Source organism: Prionailurus viverrinus, chromosome E2 (genome assembly GCF_022837055.1).
Source record: "Prionailurus viverrinus isolate Anna chromosome E2, UM_Priviv_1.0, whole genome shotgun sequence".
NCBI classification, from domain to species: domain Eukaryota; kingdom Metazoa; phylum Chordata; class Mammalia; order Carnivora; family Felidae; genus Prionailurus; species Prionailurus viverrinus.
Genome location: NC_062575.1, coordinates 3,056,708 through 3,079,534, shown reverse-complemented (window position 1 = coordinate 3,079,534; position 22,827 = coordinate 3,056,708). Strand labels below are relative to the sequence as shown.

At 44.5% G+C, this 22,827-nt stretch overlaps 1 protein-coding gene across 1 annotated transcript; it reads left to right on the top strand.

Annotated features, from left to right (window-relative positions):
- The first annotated feature begins 1,401 nt into the window (after window positions 1-1,401).
- NLRP9 (NLR family pyrin domain containing 9) lies at window positions 1,402-22,219 on the top strand. The gene is made up of 9 exons (XM_047834436.1): window positions 1,402-1,681; window positions 7,068-8,628; window positions 10,455-10,616; window positions 11,567-11,734; window positions 14,803-14,973; window positions 18,290-18,460; window positions 20,111-20,281; window positions 20,970-21,140; window positions 22,087-22,219. Exons 1-9 carry the CDS (start codon window positions 1,402-1,404, stop codon window positions 22,217-22,219), a joined length of 2,988 nt encoding a protein of 995 aa, XP_047690392.1.
- The last annotated feature ends 608 nt before the right edge of the window (window positions 22,220-22,827 follow it).

Below are 22,827 nucleotides of genomic sequence, written 5' to 3'. Positions count from 1 at the left end.
TAACAACACGGTATTGTGCACTGAAGACTTTGTTAAGGGTACAGGTGTCATCTTAAGTGTTCTTATCACAGTAATAAAAAGAAAGACATTCCTAAGATCTAACTTCTGCCTTTTCCATCCCTGGCGAGTTATTCGAGAATACTCATCGGTTTCCTCATCTATAGATGCTCCTCATTGTAGGTGCTGTTGTGGAAGTTTAAGAAATTGCACAAGATGATGGGACAGCAGAAGTCAGATATTCAGATCAGGAGAGAGTGGCTCCTGTGGGAGAAGATTGCCCACAGAAGCCCGGTGGTTATATCACACAGGGGGATGTAATTAGTAGTGTCATCAGAAAATCCATCAGTCAGCAGCCGTCAGCAATGCCTGAAGGAAGATTGCTCACACCTGAGGTGGAGAGAACACGCCTCAATGGTTTCCCATCACCTCCAGAGTGTAGGCGATCAAGAGTCATGCCAGCCAATGGGGAAGGAGAGATTTTATGGCCAATCAAAGTTCAGGCACAGACTTTTAGTGTGGCTGCCACAGCTGTTCTTTGATGGAGACCAGCCAGGAGGACCGGGGGCCGGATTGGGTGAGGACGTCTTCTCCTTGATCTTTCTTTTTTCCTTTGTTTCTCCCTTTCAGCACTTAGTGCAGATCTGGCGTGCATAAAGAGCCAGGTAGAGGGGTACCAGAAATGCTCAAGCCCTGCCCCCTAGTTTTGGCAAGGATGTACCAATGTGACAAGCATTTTAGGTCACAGAGAAGTTGTCTTCCCCCCCCCCCCCCCAACTCTAGGTGACAGGACGGGACTCTTCAGGCTGACCCGGGGCCCCCTGTATTTCTAAAATGTAACCGGGGACATGGAGAATTGGAGGACCTCACGTATCAGATAAACTAAGGAGAGAGGGTGAAAACACCAGAGAGCTATTTCTCAGACTCGGTTGGTCTGTCAGTTCTGACTTGTGAGATGCACATGACCTGGGGAGAGATATGAAAAACAGAATTTTAGCAAGGGGGATTTATGAAAGAGGGAGGAAACTCTGGGTGCCCCAGAGTTTATTTTATTTTATGTTTTTAATTTATTTTGAGAAAGAGAAAGCGAGCAGGGGCGGGGCAGAGAGCGGGAGAGAGAATCCCAAGCAGACTCTTGGGAGTCAGTGCAGAGCCTGACTCATCGCTTGATCTCAGGAACTGTGAGATCATGACCTGAGCCGAAATCAAGAGTCTGACATAGTCGTATGCTTAACCCACTGAGCCACCCAGGTGCCTCAGCAGGATTAGCAATAATTTTAAGCCACTCTCAACTGCAGATTTATCTCTGTAATCGCATCATTCTCCCTCAGGTACTACTTAATCCTTGTTTTTGAGGAATTTTTTTCTCTCTGGAGATTTCCAAGTTCACAACCCCAGGGCAAGATGGCTGAATCCTTTTTTTCGGACTTTGGCTTATTGTGGTACCTGGAGGAGCTCAGAAAGGAAGAGTTCTGGAAATTTAAGGAACTCCTCAAGCAAGAACCTCTGCAACTTGAGCTCAAGCCAATCCCGTGGACCGAGTTAAAGAAGGCTTCAAGAGAAGATGTAGCAAAGCTGTTGGGCAAACACTACCCAGGAAAGCAGGCATGGGAGCTGACACTGAACCTGTTTCTACAGATTGAGCGGCGTGACCTCTGGACAAAGGCTCAGGAAGAGATCAGAAGTAAGTGTAAGAGGATGAAGGGGGCAGGGACCCGTGGAAGAAGCTTGGTTCACTGGAACCTTGTGAGAATGAAGGGGATAGTATTAAATTAGTGGCTACTCTCCATCAGTTGAGAATGCATTGTGGATCAAGGGAGCCTTGGAGGTCATGGAATTGTAAGGCAACTCTGGCCATGCATGGGCCAGTGATGGCCTGTGGGCGGGTAGTGTCCTGTTCATCTAAGGGGCGTCTCCCCATTTTCCTGTCAGGAGCTGAGCCCCGTGCTCTTAAGAGGGATGCTCCGGGTGTCCATCACCAGGTGTGCTGAGATAGAGTTGCATTATGGTAGTTGACTGTCCTTTTGAATAGACCTGCTCCAGGGATGAGGCAGAATCCTAACATTAGGAAATAATCAGAGACAGCTTATGTCCCTGGCACTACTGTAAGTGCTACTGATGCCTAATATCTTTTTATTCCCACCACTATCCTGAGGTTTACAAATGGAAAAACCATGGTCCCAACAGCATTTCCTCATGTTAGATGGCTTTTTCAGCAGGGACAGGTCTGACTTGACATTAGTTATTTTTTTTAATTCTTTTTTATTTTTATTTGTTAACATTTTTGAGAGACAGGGAGAGACTTGAGAGACAGGGCGTGAGCAGGGGAGGGGCAGACAGAGAGGGAGACACAGAATCCGAAGCAGGCTCCAGGCTCCGAGCTGTCAGCACAGAGCCCAACGTGGGGCTTGAACTCATGAGCCTCGAGATCATGACCTGAGCCAAAGTTGAACACTTAGCCAACTGAGCCACCCATGTGCCCCCAAATCAGTTATTTAAAAAAAATATATAATTTGTCAAATTGGTTTCCATACAACACTCAGTGCTCATCCCAACAGGTGCCCTCCTCAATGCCCTTCACCCACTTTCCCCTCTTCCCCACCAGCTCCCCCCATCCACCCTCAGTTTGTTCTCTGTCTTTAAGAGTCTCTTATGGTTTGTCTCCCTCCCTCTCTGTAACTTTTTTTCCCCCTTTTCCTCCCCCATGGTCTTCTGTTAAGTTTCTCAAGATCCACATATGAATGAAAACATGTGATATCTGTCTTTCTCTGACTTATTTCACTTAGCATAATACCCTTCAGTTCCATCCATGTTGCTGCAAATGGCCAGATTCCATTCTTTCTCATTGCCAAGGAGTATTCCATGTATATATAAACCACATCTTCTTTATCCATTCGTCAGTTGATGGACATTTAGGCTCTTTCCATAATTTATCTATAAAGAACTCACCAAACTCCACGCCTGAAAAGCAAATAATCCAGTGAAGAAATGGGCAGAAGACATGAACAGACACTTTTCCAAATCAGTTATTTTTTGACTCATTGATGGCTCATTTACACCCTCTGCTGGAAGGATACTCTTTAAAAAAAAAAAAAGAGAGAGACAAAATGTCAGACATTTAAAAAAAAAAAAGTATTTCTTTAAAAAAAATTTTTTTTTTCAACGTTTATTTATTTTTGGGACAGAGAGAGACAGAGCATGAACGGGGGAGGGGCAGAGAGAGAGGGAGACACAGAATCGGAAACAGGCTCCAGGCTCTGAGCCATCAGCCCAGAGCCCCACGCGGGGCTCGAACTCCCGGAACGCGAGATCGTGACCTGGCTGAAGTCGGACGCTTAACCGACTGCGCCACCCAAGCGCCCCAGTATTTCTTTTTTTAAAAAAGTTTATTTATTTATTTTGAGAGAGACTGAGACAGCACGTGCGAAGAAGGGGCAGAGGGAGAGAGAGAATCCCAAGCAGGTTTCGCACCATCAGTGCAGGGCCCCTCGTGGGACTTGAACTCACAAACCACGAAATCATGACCTGAACCAAAACCAAGAATCAGTCGCTTAACTGAGCCACCCAGGTGCCTCCAGACAAGTAATTTTTTTTTTTCATTTTTAAAAAATTTATTTTTTTAAAATTTACATCCAAGTTAGTTAATATACAGTGCAATAATGACTTCAGGAGTAGAATCCATTGATTCGCTACCTACATATAATACCCAGTGCTCATCACATCAAGTGCCCTCCTTTTTTTTATTTTTAAATTAAAAAAAAAGTTTTTATTTGTTTTTGAAGGAGAGAGACAGAGCATGAGTGGGGGAGGAGCAGAGAGAGAGGGAGACACAGAATTCGAAGCAGGCTTCAGGCTCTGAGCCGTCAGCACAGAGCCCGATGCAGGGCTCGAACCCACAAACTGTGAGATCATGACCTGAGCTGAAGCCAGATGCTCATCCGACTGAGCCACCCAGGCACCCCTCAAGTGCTCTCCTTAATGCCCATCACTCAATTAGCCCATCTCCCCACTCACCCCTCCTCCAGCAACCCTCAGTTTGTTTTCTGTATTTAAGAGTCTCTTATGGTTTGTCCTCCTCCCTGTTTTTATATTATTTTTGCTTCCCTTCCCTTATGTTCATCTGTTGTATTTCTTTAAAAAAAAAATTTTTTTTAACATTTATTTATTTTTGAGACAGAGAGAGACAGAGAGAGACAGAGCATGAATGGGGGAGGGTCACAGAGAGAGGGAGACACAGAATCTGAAACAGGCTCCAGGCTCTGAGCGGTCAGCACAGAGCCCGACGCAGGGCTCGAACCCACGGACCGTGAGATCATGACCTGAGCTGAAGTCAGACGCTTAACCGACCGAGCCACCCAGGCGCCCCATCTGTTGTATTTCTTAAATCCCACATATGAGTGAAATCATATGATATGTATCTTTTTCTGAGTGACTAATTTTGCTTAGCATAATCCACTTTACTTCCATCCATGTTTTTGCAAATGGCAAGATTTCATTCTTTTTGATTGCTAAATAATACCCCATTGTGTGTCCATGGATGGCCAGGCTAATTAACTTAGTTTTTATTAGGACCATAAGCTATCTCAAATCACGTCCATGTAAGCACCTAGCCCAAACCAGAAGTCTATCTCAGAGCTACAAGGCAATATACACACCACACCACATTTTCTTTATCCATTCATCCATTGATGGACATTTGGGCTCTTTCCACACACACACACCACACACCACACACACACCACACCACATTTTCTTTATCCATTCATCCATTGATGGACATTTGGGCTCTTTCCATACTTTGGCTATTGCCGGAAAAGTCATTGTTTTAAAATTTACCTTTGATACAGTAACTCAAGTTGCAGGATGCTTTGCCCAATTTTACATGTTATTCTCTCATTGATTTTTATCTACTTGTGGGAGTAGACTTCCTATTCTGGTAAGTAAGCCAAGATTCAGATGGATTATAATAGTCCTAAAGTCTCACGATGCAAAGTAGTTGAACCAAGGCATGTCTGCTGGGCTGCGGACCCATCACGCAGTGGCTGGACTGTCAATTGCCACGGCTATTCCTAGGCAGCAAGCTGCTGTTGGACCAGCGTGCCACATGTCCATAAATGTGGTCCGTGAGGACAGAATGAGCCAGATGGATTTAGAAGATTCATTGCTCCCTGAATAACAGGAAATGAGATTTATGTTCACATTAGTTCTTCTTGTCCTTTGAGTCTCCCTGGGGCTGCAGAGGGAGGGTTTGGAGGTGGGCTCAGATAGATCTGAGACATAGTTGAGGAGCCTGGAGAGTCAGACATCCCGACCTTACCTAACACCCGTTGACAGCCCTGCCCTCTGCCCTCCAGGGACTGACATTAGCTTTATTACCCTGGCAAGTCTCCAGGGAGCGAGAGACATGTCTAAATTTCTCCAGAGGGGAAAGAAACATCCGTTTTTATTGTGAAAACGTTTTTAATTATTACTTTTTAAAGTTTGTTTATTTTGACAGAGAGAGAGAGAGAGCGCGCAAGCAGAGGGGGAGCAGAGAGGGGAGTGGGTGGAGAGAGAGAATCCCAAGCAGATTCCGCAATGTCAGTGCAGAGCCTGATATGGGGCTTGAACTCACTAACTGTGAGATCATGACCTGAGCCGAAATCAAGAGTCAGATCCCTTCTTTATTCTTTTCATGCAAAAAGGTGATTTTATTAAAGCACGGGGACAGGACCCACGGGCAGGAAGAGATGCACTATAAGTGTGTGTGTGGGGGGGGCACTATTGATGGAGTCCAGGGAGATAAAGTCTAGGGGGAATTTCCAAAGAGACTTTCACATGCTACAGACTTACTGGAGGCCTAGCTGTTGTCAAGCTAAGGTTGTTTTTCTCTCTAGCAAGGCATTAACATTGACACAGTAGGGAGTTCCTGGACTTTAGGCTATGATGGGATTGCCTTTTTCTGGTAAACTGGTGGAGACTGTTATCAGTTTCACCATTTGTTTTTTGTCCTTTCTTGTTTTTGGGTAGCTGGGAGTGTCCAAGGAATATCACATATGTCCCACCTGGGGGAGGGCAGTGCTATCTTGTGTTTTTCCTCAGCCTGCTTTACACTCTCTCAACCTTTAAATCTTTAAGGTTGTTGAAGGTAGAAGCTCTCATCTTCCATAGCTTCTTCCTGCTGAGTAGGGGCATAGAAAGAGTCAGATCCTTAACCGACTGAGCTACCCACATGCCCTGAAACACCTGATTTTAGAAACAAATCTTCCTCTGCCCCAGAGAGAGGAAGGGCCGTCGCTACATTCCAAGAGTGTTATCTAGTCCTACATCCTTGGACAAAACCATCAGTGCCCTTTGCTTGGAAAACATGCAGAAGAACCTCCCCTACTGTGGTGTAGATTTCTCCGATGCAGGCTATGGTCCTTGACCACATTTGTCATTTTATTTAACCTCCTGTAATGTGTTGCCTTGAACATGGCAGGAACATCGTAAGGGTGGGTTGGAAGAATGATGATTCAGGGGTGCGTTTCTGAAATTAACCTGCAGTCAGCATGGCAGAACAGAAATAGCTTAGACCTTATGGTTTCAAATCAGACAGATGTGCAACAGGCACCTGACCCTAATAGTTATTCACTAGCGCAAATTAATCAAGAGACAACATTCTCCCTCTCTGATTTTTTTGGGTAAAGTGGGAGTAGAACAAATCTCGATGGGTTGTTGACATGAAAGACATAGTAACCATAGTAACATTCTCAGCCCTGGTTCCTGGCAGACACTCAGTAAACGATAGTGGTTATGGGATTCTTCACTGGGGAGATTTTGAATGTGACTCTGAAGCATTCACACAATATATTGCCTTGTAGCTCTGAGATAGACTTCTGGTTTGGGCTAGGTGCTTACATGGATGTGATTTGAGATGGCTTATGGTCCTAATAAAAACTAAGTTAATTAGCCTGGCCATCCATGGACAGACCATAGTCTTCATACAGGTGGTCAAGTAAATCTCTAGGGATCATTCTGGGTGTCAAAGAATGAGTGACCCTTTTAAAAAAAATTTTTAACTATCTGGTATTCTACCCCTGTCTACTCAGATAAACCAAACCCATACAGAAACCACATGAGAGAAAAATTCCGTCTCATATGGGAGAAAGAAACCTGCCTTCCAGTTCCCAGTGATTTCTATAAAGAAACCACAAAGAATGAGTATGAAACCCTGAAGGCTGCATATCCTGCCAGCCAGGCTGGAGAGCCCACACCCACGGTGGTCTTGCAAGGTCCAGAAGGGATTGGCAAAACCACCCTTTTGAGGAAAGCCGTACTGGAATGGGCAGAGGGCAACCTTTGGAAGGACAGATTCGCATTTATCTTCTTCCTCAATGGCTGTGAAATGAACGCCATTGCAGAGACCAGCTTAGTGGAGCTCATCTCCAGGGACTGGCCTCAGTCTTCAGAGCCAGTCGAGGACATTTTTTCCCAGCAAGAGAGGATCCTGTTCATCATGGACGGCTTTGAGGAACTCAAGTTTGATTTGGAGATTACGACTCAGCTGTGCGATGACCAGAAGCAGCGGAAGCCAATGCAGATTATCGTGAGGAGTTTGCTGCAGAGAAAAATGCTTCCAAAGTCTTCTCTGCTTGTCGCATTGGGAACAGTGGGCATGAGAAGATATTATTTCCTGTTGCAGCATCCAAAATACATAGTCCTCCCAGGATTCTCTCATCATGAAAGGAAGCTGTATTTCTACCATTTCTTCCGCGAGAGGAGCAAAGCCATGAAAGCCTTCAGTTTTGTGAGGGACAACGTTCCGCTCTGTATGTTCTGCCATAATCCTCTTGTATGCTGGCTGGTCTGTACTTGTATGAAATGGCAGCTGGAGAAAGGAAAAGACCTTGAGGTTGCGTCTGAAAGCACCACTTCTTTGTATGCATCCTTTTTAATTAACGTATTCAAGTCAAGAAATGAAAACTGTCCCCCCAAGCAGAGCAGAGCCCGACTGAAAGGCCTGTGTACCTTGGCTGCAGAGGGAATATGGACGCGCACATTTGTGTTTCGCCACGGGGACCTCAGGAGGAGTGGGGTATCTGAGTCCGATACCTTGATGTGGGTGGGCATGAGACTCCTTCTCAGGAACGGCCACTGTTTTACCTTCAAGCATTTGTGCATCCAAGAGTTTTGTGCTGCCATGTTCTATCTGCTCAGACAACCCGAGGACAATCCTGACCCGGCCATTGGAAGTGTGACCCAGCTTGTAACAGCAGGTGTGAGTCGGGTCCAGAGCCACTTGTCCCAGATGATAACATTCTTGTTTGGAGTTTCAACTGGAAAAATAACCAACATGCTGGAGACGTCCTTTGGTTTTCTCCTGTCCAAAGAGATAAGGCAGGAAATAACCCAGTGCCTTAAAAGTTTAAGTCAATGTGACACCAATCAGGTTGTGGTGAATTTCCAGGAATTGTTCAGCGGTTTGTTTGAGACCCATGAGAAAGAGTTTGTAAGACAAGTGATGGATTTCTTCGAGGAAGTTGATATTTACATTGGTAACATTGAAGAATTGGTAATATCAGCATTCTGTATGAAACATTGCCAAAATTTGCAGAAACTTCACCTGTCTATAGAAAATGTCTTTTCAGATGACTCTGGATCCATCACAAAGTGAGTCCTTCTATTAATCACCCCTGTCCCCACCCTACACACACCATACTTGTATCTTGTTTTAGTTCCCAATGGGTCCTCCATGGATGTTTACACTGAAAAAACATGGCTTTTGCAATCAGAGATTTTTCACGGTCACAGTTTTGGTTTTTAGTTTTTAAATTGAGGTATAATTGACATATAACATTATGTTAGTGTCAAGTGAACAACTTCATGATTCAGTATTTTTTATTTTTTTTTAAGTTTATTTATTTACTGAGAGAGAGAGAGAGAGAGAGAGAGAGAGAGAGAGAGAGAGAGATAGTTGGGGGCGGGAGGGCAGAGAGAGAGAGAGGGGGAGAGAGAATCCCAAGCAGGCTCGCACTGTCAGCACAGAGACCAACACGGGGCTCAGACGCATGAACTGCAACATCATGACCAGAGCCTGAATCAAGAGTCAGATGCTTAACCAACTGAGCCACCCAGGCACCCCATAATTCAGTATTTTTTTAAAAAAATTTTAAATGTTTATTTATTTTTGAGAGAGAGAGAGAGAGAGAGCACAAGCAGGGGAGGGGCAGAGAAAGAGGGTGACAGATATCCAAAACAGGCTCTGCACTGACAGCAGATAGTCTGACACAGGGCTCGAACTACAAACCACAAGATCATGACCTGAGCTGAAGTCAGACGCTTAACCCACTGAGCCATCAGGCGCCCCTCAGTAATTTTTTATGTTGCAAAATGATCACCTCAATATGTCTAGTTAACAGCTGTCACCACACATAGTTACAAAAATTTTTCTTGTGATGAGAACTTTTAAAATTTTTAAATTTCTTATTTTTTAAACAATAAATAAAAAAATATTTATCTATTTTTGAGAGAGAGAGAGCAAGAGTGAGAGCAGGGGAGGGACAGAGAGAGAGGGAGACACAGAATCTGAAGAAGGCTCCAGGCTCCAAGCTGTCAGCACAGAGCCTGATATGGGGATTGCACCTGTGAACTCTGAGATTATAACCTGAGCTGAAGTTGGATGCTCAACTGACTGAGCCACCTAGGCACAACTTATTCTTATTTTTATTTTTTAAAGTTTATTTATTTTTGAGAGAGAGAGAGAGAGGAGAGAGAGAGAATCGCAAGCAGGTTCTGCACTGTCAGCACAAAGCCTGATGTGGGGCTTGGACTCCCCAACCTCGAGATCATGATCTGAGCTGAAACTAAGAGACGCTTAACCTACTGTGCCACCCAGGTGCCCTGAGAACTACTTTTAAAAAGTGAACTCTACACCTCACATGGGGCTCAAACTCAGTCCCAAGGTCAAGAGTTGCATGCTCTATGGAATGAGCCAGCCAGACACCCCATGATGAGAACTTTTAAGATCTGCTCTCTTAGCAACTTCCAAAAATGTAATACAGTATTATTAAGTGTAGTCACACCCATGCTGTACATTACATCTCCATGACTTTATTTTGTACCTATATGTTCATATTTTTGGATGTAGTTTCCTGTTTTACTGACGGATCACCAAATCTCAACCTTCATTCATACAACAGTCAGGTATTGTTGCCTAAAACTGGAAGAAAAGGAGGCTGAATAAGACTGAATAGCTTGTCTAGGGTCACTTAGCTAAGTGGTTCAACTGGGGTTTGATTCCCATTGCTCTGGCCTCAGGGTCCTTTCCTTAGCCACTTGACCTGTTAGCTCAGCCAACCTGGCCTTCCCTCTCCTTGTTCAGGCCCAGGTGTCTTTTGGGGAGCTTTGGAGGCTCTGGGGATGGTGTTCTGCCTGTTTTGAGAATGTGTTGAGTTGCACTGAGCCACTGGAGAGTCATGGTCTTTGTTCTCCCACAGTGACGAGGAGAAGCTCTCCTTCTGGAAGGACCTTTGTTCTGTGTTCACGGCCAACAAGAACTTTCAGATGTTAGATCTGGACAATTGTATGTTTGACGAGCCCTCCCTGGAAATTCTCTGGAAAGCCCTGGCTCATCCTGTTTGTAAACTCCAAAAGTTAGGGTAGGTTGGATGTTGACCTGTAAACAACTGAGTTTCGTCCTTTCTACTCTGGATTTTGTGGGAAATACCAATGCACAGAGCTGCAATCCAATGGCTCAAGAAAAATTTGGGGAGCACTTTCTTTGATACCAATATTTTATTGACAAGAAGCAACTGTGAGCAAACTGGGGGACTTTAGGATTGAACATGGTCAACAGGCTAGGTCCCCAGCCACTATAGGTCAGTTTCCAAGCACAAATGGGGAAGTGCTTTGTTTTCTGGGGTGGGTGGCCACCATTGGTCCCCTCTTCTTTTTTTAATGTTTATTTATTTGAGAGAGAGAGAGAGAGACACCATGAGTGGAGGGCACAGAGAGAGAGAGGGAGACACAGAATTAATTACAAGCAGGCTCCAGGCTCTGAGCTGTCAGCACAGAGCCCGATCCGATGTGGGGCTTGAACTCATGGACAGCGAGATCATGACCTGAGCTGAAGTCAGAAACTTAACCGACTGAGCCACCCAGGCGCCCCAAAACCTTAGTTTTTAAACAAATGGATCCTTTCCTTGGGAAACATGGTTCTTCTTGGAGAGTTAACTCAAATACGTGCATCCCTGTTGTATGTCAAGCTCCGGCCTGGACCTGTGGGTGCAAAGATGCACAAGCATCATGTCCCCATCCTGACGGTGCTTAGAATTTAATATGGGATGAGTTTGGTTCACTTCCTTCCAGTATGGACGGTGGTGTGTGGGCATGCAGGGACCAGCAAGAAAGGAGAGAACCGAGCAGCTGAGCCTCTGTGTTTGTCTGCTGTCTGAAAACCCCAGGTAGAGAGAATTTACAGGTGGCAGTAACGGGATATCTACAAACAGTGTTGTGAGCCTAAGCATGGTAGACAGGTGGGAAGAATTGTGTAAGACGTATCTTCCTTTGTGCTTGGACTCTGCTGCATGAGTTTCCACATTTTTTCTAGGTATAATTTTGCATCTTATGTTGGAAATGGCCCAGATTTCTTTGAGGCTGTTCTTCACAACGCTTATCTGAAATGCCTGAACCTGCACGGCACTAGACTTTCCCTTGTGAACGTCAGGCAGCTGTGTGAGACGCTGAAGCACCCCGTGTGCATCGTGGAACAGCTGATGTGAGTCTTGGCTTGTCCGCACTCAGTGATGTTTCTTGTCCAGCATGGAATTTTCCGTGGAATGTGCCCATTTCTTTCCTGCATCAGTCTTTTGTCTCTTACATGGTAAATTTTCCATCTCAGCCTCTCCAGACCTCAGAAGAGCGATCTTCAGACCTCTCAGAAGGCTTGTTACAGCTTTCCCTCCTTTGGTAGTCACTTGGATTACTTCTCGTGGACACCTTACCTTCCTCTTCTTGGTTCTGTCCTCAACCACCTGTGCCAAAACCAAAACTCCATTTTTTCCCCCTGAAGATATTCATAGACACTTAAAATGAGAAATCATATCAATGACCACAAGTGTACTTATGTGAATCTGGTAGGTGACAACATGGAAGCCAGAGGGAAAGCGATTTGCCTCATATCATTTCTTCTTCTTGAAAATTATCTGGGATGCCCCTACCTACCATAGTTGGGTGGTTTCTAGACAGGATCAATCCATTTTTTAGAAGAAAGAAAAAGGGGGGTGTAATTGAGAATCAACTCATTAAACCCACCTGGAGAATATGCTCTTCTCTCCCCTGCTTCAGAGTCTCTTCTTTGCTGGAAAAGTTGCAAATGTAATTGACAGATTCACATACACTTGGTTAACTGTAACTTGGTTGAGATCCATCAGGAGAGAGAGGTGCATTCCGTGCATGAGTTGTTTGAACACACAGGCTTTCTGTAGATCCTTTTCCTCATTTGAACTCTTTCCATATCATGACTTTTTTTTTTTTTCTACTCTAGCTCTCTCTAGTGATGGAGAACTTAGAAAATTCCTGAGTATTTTGCTCCATTTCATGTTAGGCCATTTGCACAGGGTTTTAATATTCCACATTAGCATAAGAATTGGGGAACAGATCTAGGAAACCAGGGGTCATTTGTAGACATTTACTGAGGGAAACTTTGCCTCTTTGGGGCAGACCAATTGTAATCTTGACTTCAGTTTGGTATTAGGGGTGGGAGGTCCCCCAAATCAGGTTCCCCCCAGACCATTAGTTCTCAACAGAGGGCAGTTTTTTCTCTTAGGAAATGTCAGCATCTGGACATTTTTAATGGTCATCATTGCCTTGGAAGGATGCTATAGGCATGTAGTGGGTGGAGGTCGGGGTGCTACTCTTAACATCCAATAACATCCAGGACAGGTCCCACAACAAAGAATTTTCCAGTTCAAAATGTCAATAGTGCTGAGATTGAGAAAGCTGCTCTAGCCTATGATATGTCCTATTTTTTAAAAAATATTTTTTATTTTTAAGTCATCTCTACACCCACCAGGGGGCTTGAATTCACAACCTGAGATCAACAATTGCATTCTCCACCAATTGAGCCAACCATGTGCCCCCACAAGATGCTCTTTTCAGCTGCATTAAGGCGCAGACCAGGGCTTCTCAACCTTAGAACTATTGACGGATAATCAGATTTATTGAGCTCCAGATCATTCTTTGCTGTGGGGGGAGGGGCTGTCCACAACAATGTAGGATGTTGAACAGCATCCCTGGCCTCCATCTACTAGATGCTAGTAGCACCCCTCTCCCTAGTTGTGACAACCAACAATTTCTCCAGACACTGACAAATGTCCCCCTGGGGTAAAAAATCATGCCCCTGTTGAGAACCACTGGCTCTGATTTTTTTTTTTTTTAATTTACATCCAAATTAGTTAGCATATAGTACAACAACGTTTTCAGGAGTAGATTCCTTAATGCCCCTTATCCATTTAGCCCATCCTCCCTCCCACAACCCCTCAGTAACCCTCTGTTTGTTCTCCATATTTGAGAGTCTCTTCTGTTTTGTCCCCCTCCCTCTTTCAGTATTATTTTTGCTTCCCTTCCCTTATGTTCATCTGTTCTGTGTCTTAAAGTCCTCATATGAGTGAATTCATATGATGTTTGTCTTTCTCTGACTGACTAATTTCGCTTAGCATACTACCCTCCAGTTCCGTCCATGTAGTTGCAAATGGCAAGATTTCACTCTTATTGATTGCTGAGTAATACTCCATTGTATATATATACCACATCTTCTTTATCCATTCATCCATTGATGGACATTTGGACTCTTTCCATACTTTGGCTATTGTTGATGGTGTTGATAAAAACATTGGGGTGCGTGTGTCCCTCTGAAACAACATTTCTGTATCCCTTGGGTAAATACCTAGTAGTGCAATTGTTGGGCCATAGGGTAGTTCTATTTTTAATTTTTTGAGGAACCTCCATTCTGTTTTTCAGAGTGGCTGCACCAGTTTGCATTCCCTTGCATTCTCTTGGAAAAGAGATCCTCTTTCTCTGCATCCTCACCAACATCTGTTGTTGTCTGAGTTGTTAATGTTAGGCATTCTGACAGGTGTGAGGTGGTATCTCAATGCGATTTTGATTTGTATTTCCCTGATGATGAGTGATGTTGAGCAGTTTTTCATGTGTCTGTTGCCCATCTGGATGTCTTCTTTGGAGAAGTGTCTGTTCATGTCTTTTGTCCATTTCTTCACTGGATTATTTGTTTTTTGGGTGTTGAGTTTGATAAGTTCTTTTTAGATTTTGGATGCTAACCTTTTATCTGATCTGTCATTTGCAAATATCTTCTCCCATTTCATTGGTTGCCTTTTAGTTTTGCTGATTGTTTCCAGATTTTTTCCTAACTTCAGTGGAAAGCAATAGGGATAAATAAATAGAGTCATGTAATTACATTACGTGCTTTTATTTTTATTTTATTAAAAAAATCTTTAAATACTTCTTTATTTTTGAGAGAGAGACACACAGAATTTGATTGGGGAGGGGAAGAGAGAGAGGGAGAGACAGAATCTGAAGCAGGCTGCAGACTCTGAGCTGTCAGCACAGGGCCCCATGTGGGGCTCAAACTCATGAACAGTGAGATCATGACCTGAGTCAAAGTCGGATCCTTAACCGACTGAGCCAAGCAGGGGTCCTGCCACATTTGTGCTTTTCAAGTCTGGAATGTAGATGGTGGATTTGCTGGTGTAAGACTGGAAGCTGGGATATGGTCCGTGGCCGCTCAAAGCCTGTGGTCACATCCTGCAACATGTGTCTCACATGCAGGTTGGGGAGGTGTGACATCACAGCAAAAGCTTGCGACGATATTGCCTCGGTCCTGGTCTGCAACAAGAAGCTGAAGCTTCTCTCCCTGGTGGAAAACCCTCTGAGGAATGAAGGCATGCTGATGCTGTGTGATGCCCTGAAGCACCCAGACTGTGCCCTGGAGACACTGCTGTGAGTCCATCTGGGGAAAGTGGGCTCTGGGGAGACTGTGGACATGTACATGTGGACCCATCAATAGTGGAGGCAATCAACTGCTCACTGAGGGAGACTGCAGAACTCAGAGTCTATAGTCAGACCTGCCTCTCCATGCCTCAGTTGCCCTGTCAGTAAAATGGAGCTAGTACAACACCTCCTCCATAGCGGCACCATGAGGTTGAATTCGAGAGTTGGAGACCCACCCTTAGGTACCTCGTGTCTACTTGAGAGCCCAGTAAATCCTGGTTATTGTGAACAAGGACCATGCCTTAGATACATTTGGTGCTGGGGAGAGGGAGCGTGTAAGCATCTAAGACAAGGCATTCATTTGGTCCGTTTTAGGAGCAAGGTTTGCACGTTCTAGGTTATTACTGGGGCCCTTCAGAGCTGCCATTTCTCTTATGCTGCAAATATGCACAGTGGAGTGCTTCCTCTGTGGTGGGCGGTTGGCCAGGGCAGCGGTAGAGTGGGACCCCTGTTTGCCCAGTGAGGCCACATGGGAAACTTAGTGTTAGATCAGGTGGAATGTCGTGGTGCTTCCACGTGGGGGCAGGTGCAAGAACGCCAAATCCGTGGGTGTGCATGAGCAACCCAGAAACAGCTGTGTTGTGTGTGCACACACATGCATGTATGTGTGCACATAGGCCTGTGCATCACACACACACACACACACACACACACACACACACACACACACAGGCATCTAAGACAGGAAAGGGAAAGAATACTACCACTGAGATGACATTCTAGACTGTATAGGAAAATCAACAGTGAAATATGTTCCAGGAACATTAAACACTAAAACCAAACCATGAAAGAAAGAAAGAACCACCCCCCCAACTTTGATCTATAAAGATTAGAATGAAAAACCATCGGGGGTACGAAAGAAATGACATATTGGAAGGTGGAAAGATTTGGCTATGAAATAAGTGGCTGATGTTATACAATGAATAGAATTAACATGTACTTGATGACCAGCAATTAAAATGGGCTGTATTTTTCTTTCTTAAAAAAAATTTTTTTTAATGTTTATTTATTCTCGAGAGAGAGACAGACAGAGACAGAGTGTGAGTGGGGGAGGGGCAGAGAGAGAGGGAGACACAGAATCTGAAGTAGGCTCCAGGCCCTAAGCTATTGGCGCAGAGCCCAATGCAGGGCTCGAACTCACAAACTGTGAGGTCATGACCTGAGCCGAAGTCCGATGCTTAACAGACTGAGCCACCCAGGTGCCTCTCAAATGGGCTGTATTTTTCTAAAGGGTACTTCAAGATCCATCACTTAACACGGTTTTTTTTGTTTGTTTATTTGTTTGTTTTTACACCATAATCAGTATTCCTTAAAAATAGGTGGAATTTGGGCCATCTGGGTGGCTCATTTGATTGAGCATCTGACTTTTGATCTCAGCTCTGGTCTTGATCTCAGGGTTGTGAGTTCAGGTCCTGTGCTGGGCTCCATGCTGAGTGTGAAGCCTATTTAAGAAAGAGAAAGTGGAAGTTAAGAAACAAAGCAAACAAACAAATGAATGAAAAAAGAGAGAAAATGCCAGACTCTTAAAAAAATATTTGTTTATTTTTGAGAAAGAGTGAGAGCATGCACACAAGTGAGTAGAGAAGGGGCAGAGAGAGAGGGAGACACACAATCCAAAGCAGGCTCCAGGCTCTGAGCTGTTAGCACAGAGCCTGATGAAGCGCTTGAACTCACAAACCATGAATTTATGACCTGAGCCAAGGTTGGACACTTAACTGAGCCACCCAGGTGCCCCCAGATTCTTAAATACTGAGAACAAATTGGTGGTTGCCAGAAGGGAGGTAGGTGGCGGGATGGGTGAAATAATGAATTATGTGATGGGGATGAAGAATACATTTACCGTGATGCTCATTGAGTAATTAATATACAGAATTGTTGAATCATTTTATTGTACATCTGAGGCTATTATAACCCTGTATGTTAATTATACTTCAATAAAAAAAAAACTTTTTTAATGAAAGACTGCTGAACATGTACAAATGTCACTAGTAATTTTAAAAGTAAAAATGTTCAACAAAATAATGCTCTTTATAACGAATGCTCAAAAATTTAAAATACATTCCACTTGGCCAGGATTCTGCCAAATGGACAAATTTATACAATGATTGGGAGTATTAATTTGTTGAGGTTTTTTGCAAAGTATGTTAGCAAATAAAGTGAAATGAAAAGTCTTAATAGTAAGCCTTAAAAAAGCATTAAAAAAAATTTGAGGCAAGGTAGTAATTCAATATAACTTAAAATGGCAGAAAGTATAAAGAATACAAGTGGAGATATTTAGGAAATATATACAGTAGTGAAGCCACTGGAGATTATCTTATGCAACCATTAACGTATTAATGAATTTTCAAAACACGTATCAGTGAAGTTTCAAAATTCAGAATACTTATTTCATTGAAAAAAGTATGAAGTACGTGCCATTGGCTGATCTTAAACACGAGAAGATGGGAAGAAAAATCCATCATAGATGAGCAGTGTTTGTTTATCAGAGACTTGTGCTTGCTTCCTGCCAGAGGTCGTGCTCAGGGGTCCCCTGAAGCCCAGGCAAACAACCAGAGTGAGTGAGGGGCTGGGTGGAGGTGCTGGTGAGTTGGACAGTGCCTGCCCCTGCCACATGGGAGTTTCTGTTCCCCGCCGTTTCTGTTCCCCGCCGTGTGTCTTTTGCTGCATGACCACCTGCCACGGAGTTTCAGGTAGCTGGCTTGTCTGTGGGAGGTAGAGGTAGGAAATTCCCTGTGAAATCTCTTGGTTCTTACATGTTGACCGCTAATTAAAAACAAAACAAAACATGTCAAACATAATAGCAACTAAATTCACTACATCCAGGGGTAACATTCACTCGTGAGCTGCTGGTGTCTTACGCTTCCCGCGGCTTTCCAAATTTCCAACAGTGGGTATAACCAGAGAAATCATGTTAAATACTACGTCATCCAGCACATTCCACCACATACATGACAAGCACAACAAGTCCCTAGAAGGGATGACTTTGGCTAAGGTCACCTAGCCGGTGGTGACCTGACTTGAAGCTGGAATCTGAGATTCTGTTGCCCAGTTTGGGATGCCCTATTCCAGATCCCACATTCTTGCTTCTGTGTTTGTGCAGCTGTCGGGTGTTCTAATTCTCTTACTTTTCTCAAGTGACTCTGGAGTATGAGGAATAACTTGCATGTGGCTTCATGAAAAGGTTACCAGTTGGAGCCTGAGCGGGTTGACAAGTTGAATGTGTGTGTGTGTGTGTGTGTGTGTGTGTGTGTGTGTGTCTTTGCAGGCTTATGTGCTGTGGCCTCACCTCTGTGGCCTGCGACTACCTCTCCCAAGCCCTTGTGTGCAACACATCCCTGTCCGTGCTCGATCTGGAGTCAAATCTCCTGGAAGATAGTGGAGTGGCATCTCTTTGTGAGGCACTGAAGCATCCAAATTGCAACATCGAGCAGCTGTGGTAGGTCTGGCTGTGATTTGCATGAATGTCAGAGTATCCTTTTTGGATATCAGCACCCTGAAAAGGAAACAGGAAGGGGGAACATCACGGGGTCTGCTGAAAAAAGCAAGGCCCAGCCTGATACTTGCAGGGGTGTCCAGTGGTACTCGCGTGTGTCTTGACCGAAGAGCTTGACAGGTCTTGGGTAGGACACACTGCTCTGGAGTTGGGTCTCTGGCCTCAGGAAGGCCAGAAATGGAATCCCCCTGTGCCTTAGGCTAGCCAATGAACATGTGAGGATGCCTCACCTCTCCTCCAGTGTGACGTGAGGATAATTATGTTTCCCATGTCAAAGAATTGAGGTGACCAGCGGGAATAGTGCACATAAAGAACTATTACCAATGACTTACCCAAAATAAACAATCGATAAATGATGGCAGGAGGCATAGCATTATTGCTTCTACTGGGCACTGGAAACTCTTCTGGGTAGATAAGATGATGAATTAGTTAACGAAACACTCTAATATCTCTGTTTCCATGGAAGTCAATTTTATGGGCTCGCTCTCTCTCTCTCTCTCTCTCTCTCTCTCTCTCTCACACACACACACACACACACGCACACACATGAGTGTGGGCTGCAAGTATGTGTGTATATATCATGGTTTATCAATCTTAGCACTATGACATTTGACCTGCATCATTCTTTTTTTTTTTTTTTAAACTTTTTTTTTTCAACGTTTATTTATTTTTGGGACAGAGAGAGACAGAGCATGAACGGGCGAGGGGCAGAGAGAGAGGGAGACACAGATTCGGAAACAGGCTCCAGGCTCTGAACCATCTGCCCAGAGCCCGACACGGGGCTCGAACTCACGGACCGCGAGATCGTGACCTGGCTGAAGTCGGACGCTTAACCGACTGCGCCACCCAGGCGTCCCATGACCTGCATCATTCTTTATTGTGGGGACCAGCTGTCCTGTAGGATCTTTTATAGGATGTTTAGCACCATCTCTGGCTTCTACCCACTAGATGCTGTTATACCCTCTTTCCCAGTATGGCAGACCAACATTGTTTGTGGACAGTGCCCAAAGTCCCCTGGGGCAGGAGGGAGGGACAAAAATCATTCCTGCTTGAGAACCACAGAAACACATACACACATATATCAGACAGATACATACATACACACACACATATATAACATATGTATGTCTAGGTATGTCCATACATGTGTATGTGTCCATACAGACTTATGAATATATGCATACATTATATAAGACTTATGAACATATGTATACATATGTTGTGGGTGATAAATACTGTGGAGAGCTTGGAGGTAGGACAGAGACTGGGGACATGATGCTATATAAAATAGTGAGAAAGGTCCTCACCAAAGGTGATGTTAGTGCAGGGAGTTGAAGGCAGTGAGGGAGTAACCCCACTGATACTTGGGCTGGAACATTCAACCAGCAAGAACAGGTACAGAGACCCTGGGAGAGCAGAGACAGGCAGCAGAATCACAGCCCAGCATGTTGGGCAGGAAGGCGGAGGAAACATCACCATCGTCATCTCAGAAATACTCGGGGACATCTTCCTTCATATGCATAATTGAAAATAAGCTAAGATGTGCAAGATGGGACCCATGATTGTATCTCTTGGTGTGTATTTTCTCCCCAGGTTGTCGGATTGTTACCTTACTCCTCTTTGTTGCAAGCACCTCTCTGCTGTTCTTGTTTGCAATGAAAAACTAAAGACCCTGAAACTAGGGAGCAATGACATACAAGACGCCGGAGTCAAGGAATTATGTGAAGCTCTGAAGCATCCGAACTGTAAAGTAGAGACTCTTGGGTGAGCGTCACTGATTATCTTTATGAGAAGTCTTGCCCATTTCAAGAATAAGAAAGGCTGGAGGATTAGTGGTACTTAGGGGAAGCAGGTTTAAAACCATGTGTGTCTGGAATGATCTGATTAGCAAAATGCCATACTGTGAAGCCAGGGCTTACTCAACTTTGGCTCCATTGACATTTGGGACTGAGTAGTTCTTTGCTGTGGTGGGGAAGGGGCTGTCCTGTTCACTGTATGATGTTCAGCTGTATCCCTGGCTTCTTTCTACCTGAGAGATGCCAGCAGCACTGTCCAGGTGTGTCAGATGTCTTCACATGTTGCCACATGTCCCCCAGAGGACACAATGGCCCTGGTTGAGAACCAGTGGTCTAGACTCTAAAGTTTCCTGCTCAGGGGCGCCTGGGTGGCGCAGTCGGTTGAGCGTCCAACTTCAGCCAGGTCACGATCTCGCGGTCCGTGAGTTCGAGCCCTGCGTCAGGCTCTGGGCTGATGGCTCGGAGCCTGGAGCCTGTTTCCGATTCTGTGTTTCCCTCTCTCTCGATGCCCCTCCCCCGTTCATGCTCTGTCTCTCTCTGTCCCAAAAATAAATAAAAAAAAAAAAAATAAAGTTTCCTGCTCAGAGGCATGGAATTGGCATCTCACAATGGTGTGCCTTCTGGCCTGCCAAAGCTGCTGTGTTTCCCTGTTGCAGGCTGGAAATATGTCACCTCACCACTGCCTGTTGTGAGGCCCTGGCCTCGGCCCTCACTGGCTGCAAATCACTGAGAAACCTGAACCTGGACTGGATTAGCTTGGACCATGATGGGGCAGTGGTGCTTTGTGAAGCCATGTGCCACCTGGACTGCACCCTGCAGCGGCTTGGGTGAGTGGACGCCATTTCCCTTGTTGGTGAGACACCTCAGAGTGAGTGAGGTTAGTCTACGGTAGGTTTTTCTCACTCTTGGCGTGACTGACATTTGGGTTGGAGGGTTCTTTGCTATGGGGGTATCCTGTGCATTGCAGGATGTTAAGCAGTGTCTCTGGCCTCTTCCTGCCCATTACGTGCCCGTAGCACCTTTCTCTGGTCATGATGATAAAAAGTGGAAACGTTGAGGTTGCTGAGAGCCAAGATTTTAATTGTTCTCACCACAAAAAAGGAAATTATAATAATGTGACATGATGGATGTTGCTAACGCTAAGTTGGCAATATATAGATGTATCAAACCAACGTTGTACATTTTAAGCTTATCCAATGTTATGTATCCATCGTATCTCAATAAAATAATAATAATTTGAAATTTAATAATTAATGAAAAAAGAATAGCTATGACATCCGTTCCCTGAAGTAAAACACAAATGTCTCCTGACCTTGTCACATGTCCTCTGAGAGGCAAAATTGCCCAGGTAAGAACTGCCACCTTCCTATAAACACCATCTCCTGCCTTGTATTGCCCGTAAAGATGTAACCTCATCGTGGACATGACAGATGGGTCTATAAAGGGCTGAGCAGTTTTGACCCAGAAGCACTTTCCTAGAAGAGTAGCAGTCAGTGTTATTCTGAACATGATATTTGCATGTACAGTGTATGTATTTGGCATCTGTAGAATGAATATTTGGGTGCCCTCCATATGCCAGGCCCCTGGATGATATGCTGATGAGGAACAGAATGATTCGCAACCCCATTCTGCACATTCCTACCCTTTCTCCACTCATTCACAATGATTTTCCCAGTCACTTCTAGGAAAGAATGGATTGGGAAGCAGCACTGGGATGTAGAGAGGCAAACGATGATGCATGAAGTCAAGAAAATGTGGTTTCCATTTTCCCAGGCTGGACAAATCTGCATTTGATGAGGAGACTCAGATGCTACTGACCGCTGTGGAAGAGAAAAATCCCCACCTGACCATTTCCCACCAACTTTGGGTCAACGAAGAGTACAGGGTCAGGGGTGTGCTCTCTTGATGGGGAACACCTCAAGTAAATGTCTCACAAAGGCTTCTCCTTAGTCACAGTGGGTGTTCTCATCCTGACATACCCTGTCCTATAAACTGTAATTCATGGCTGTGGGGGGCTGTGATTTCAGACCTGTCCCTTTACAGCGTCCTAGCGATGTGACAGTGGAATGTGACTCAGTTTATAAGTGTCAACTGTGCCTAAGTCCCCACCCCCATCCTTAAAATTCCCACCCTCCCTTGCAGTATTTAGAGGAATACATTAAATGGATAAACACTTTGGAAAGCATGACTTTATTTTCTTAGTGGGTGTCTTGGGATGGAGGTAGGCGCTTGGATTTGAAGGAACCATAATCTGACAATTTTGACTTAGAAGTGACGGTAGAATGTGTCTATAGATTTTAGGTTTTATTTGCTGTCCCTACATCCAGCATCCACCCAAACTTTCCATTTTTAGTTTGTACAAATTGAGATTTGATCGGTTTTGTGGTCAAATAATAAAAATACATTTCCAAATCTCGACTTATCTTTTATTTTTTCAAATATTTCTTTATTTTTTGGGAGAGTGCAAGCAGGGGAAGGGCAGAGAGAGGGGAACAGAGGATCTGAAGCGGGCTC